The 2492-nt window shown below is 42.4% G+C and overlaps 1 protein-coding gene across 2 annotated transcripts; it reads right to left on the bottom strand.

Annotated features, from left to right (window-relative positions):
- Positions 1-721: 721 nt before the first annotated feature.
- Positions 722-2232, bottom strand: LOC147897598 (putative ascorbate-specific transmembrane electron transporter 2). 2 transcript variants are annotated; one of them, XM_087380480.1, is made up of 4 exons: positions 1956-2232; positions 1656-1704; positions 1371-1570; positions 722-1219 (listed from the first exon to the last, which is right to left on the bottom strand). In XM_087380480.1, exons 1-4 carry the CDS (start codon positions 2127-2129, stop codon positions 917-919), a joined length of 726 nt encoding a protein of 241 aa, XP_087236606.1. In that variant the 5' UTR covers positions 2130-2232; the 3' UTR covers positions 722-916. The 2 variants fall into 2 exon arrangements, with proteins under 2 accessions (XP_087236606.1, XP_087236607.1); XM_087380481.1 differs by lacking the exon at positions 1956-2232 and adding an exon at positions 1789-1946 and having other exon boundaries at positions 1656-1678.
- Positions 2233-2492: the final 260 nt, after the last annotated feature.

Here is a 2492-nt window from a genome sequence, read left to right on the forward strand (position 1 = left end):
GAAGTGCACATTGAATGGATACAATCAATCAAAGACTAGCTCATTATGAGAGTCCACAAGTTAGAAAGAGAAGGGATTGATGCAAGGTCTATTGACACTATCAAAATCTTGGAAGCAAATATACATCAAATGCAAACATAAAGAGAAGAGGAATCCTTCTTCCTTACATTCAAAACAAAACTAGAAAAGCTATGGGATGATCTTATCTTGCTGAAATAATGGACCATGAAAACATCATGCCAATCTAAAGAGGAACTAGAAAGTGAAGATTCGTCAATCTCACCAAATGCAATGAATGAGTACCCGAAGTCCTATACATGATACTATCATACCCATCCTTGAGGAAGAAAGTAGGCACAATTTCGAACCTAAGAATATGTGATTGGGATGGATAACCCCAAGTGATGAGTTGTTTTATGGGAGCAGCCCATTTACAGCCATGTCTTCACTAAGATTGAAACATAAATGAAATGTGTATTGCTGGAAACTATTGTTGATGGCTATTAAAACCATAGATAGAGATGAAGATATCTTACATCATGGGTGTTTGTGTTAGGGATTCTCTAAAACGGGGGGAAAAGCCAAAGAGCCGAATTATACAATTGTCTAAAGGAATGGTATGAATCTTGAAGAGAATACCCAGCCATTGCTCAAACTAGTCATCAAATTACTTATTCAAGGATCTTTTCAGATCACGATTCAAGGAAATTTGAGAACTCAAGGAAACGGATCAAGCTTGTTGGAAAATGCATTACAAAAGTTTGGTTCTTCAATACAGTGGCTTACATATCTCCACTCATCCCATTTGTTTCTAATTTAGAAACATCTCAACTTTGCTGATTCAGGATAATTATATGTATGTGGGCTGAAGGATGACCAAATACATTTTTTCAACGAACCAATCTGTTTGAAAACTCTACTCGATCGGTCTGTAGCCATCATCGCTAACATGATCAGGCACCACAGCTGCAATAAAGACAAAGCCTCCCAATAATAAAACTACGAGTCCAGTCACATTTACAAAGATAGCTTCTGAACTAAACTTTCCAATGGTACTGCTCTGCTGAAGAAACGTCAGCTTCTCCAAAAAGCCCAACTCGATTGTTGCTATTGCCAAACCGTAGATGAAAAGCCCTAAAAAGACGTGCCATGGCAGCACCGAAGCCCTCACTGAAGGTGAGAAGCCAGGGAAAAAGAAGGAGAAAAACCCAATCAACCACTGCGGACAAACACCAGAAAGCAATTCTGAGCACATAAGCAAACCCTGAGAAACAGGCCGTTTTGCTACAGTTTCCAAAAGACGTGTGGCACTCTAACGGCCCAGCGGTCAAGTAAGGTAAAAACGCGCACTGAATTCTACGGGACCATACCTGAAGTCCGTAAAGTATGATAGTGGCAAGCCCCAACCAGGAATGGAGACTGTATAAATGGTCAATGCTGTTCAGGTTATGATACTTGAAGGCGGCACAGATCCCAACAACAGCCAACACGAGTGCCGCGAGATGGATCGACAGATGAACGATCTTTCGGAAGGCTTTAGATCCTGGCAAACTCTTAAACGCCAAAATGGCTGCACCCACAAGGAAGTTAAGGCATCAACAGAAAGAGCAAACGACAAGGTTTCGATCCTGTAATGAGAGGCAAGTCGGAGTTACCTTCGCTGGAGAGGAAGCCGAAGCTGAGGAGCATCAAGAAAGGGTGGACCTATTAAGGAAAACATGAGCGAAAAAGAGGCGAAGTACAAAGGAATACTTAATTTGAGCAGGCAAAGCAACGATTGGAGCTTACGGGCGATTGTCAAGAGTTGCTTCAGAGATGAGACAAGGTACCCAAAACAAATTCTTTGCAGAAAAAGGTACCCAAAACATTAAAGACAGAGCACAGAGGACGGTAGTCATGGAGATACTCTGGCAAGGAAAGCAACAAGGCAAGACAGGGACAGTAGATATACTCACATTGAAGATAAGGTTAGTATTTGCAGCATTGAAGTCGAGACCCCCACGAAAGGAGATGGTCCAGATGAGCACAAAGATGACAGAGACTATGGCAAGGAAGTGGACGACCAAGGAGATGGTTCGAGGGTGGACTCCCCAAGTAGAGGAGGAGCTACCTGCAACCCAATGATCCATGGTAGCCTCTCGGATTGCTAGCTCGGCTCAGGCCAGTTGCAATAGCTATTCACATTGCAGACCTTTTTTTGCCAACACACCACACACTAAAGCTCACCCCGTACAGTATAAAGTTAGTATAAAGTTGTACAGTATAAAGTTAGTATAAAGTTGATAGAATGCTTGCCTCTTTGGACATCCTTTATTGTTCCTCATCACAATTGGAATCCTTTCTTCACCCAAACATCCAAATTGAATTAGTTGGGGGACGCGTTGTGGAGGAAAGAAGAGGGGTCACAAGGAAGAGGGAAAGTGCATGATTAACTATTTCTCATGGAGAAGAGGGGTGAAAGGAAGAGGGCACACTAAAGGGGAGGTGGAACA

The sequence above is a fragment of the Dipteris shenzhenensis genome, chromosome 10 (assembly GCF_047967505.1).
Source record: "Dipteris shenzhenensis isolate YYH24624 ecotype China chromosome 10, Dip_SZ_1.0, whole genome shotgun sequence".
NCBI lineage: Eukaryota > Viridiplantae > Streptophyta > Polypodiopsida > Gleicheniales > Dipteridaceae > Dipteris > Dipteris shenzhenensis.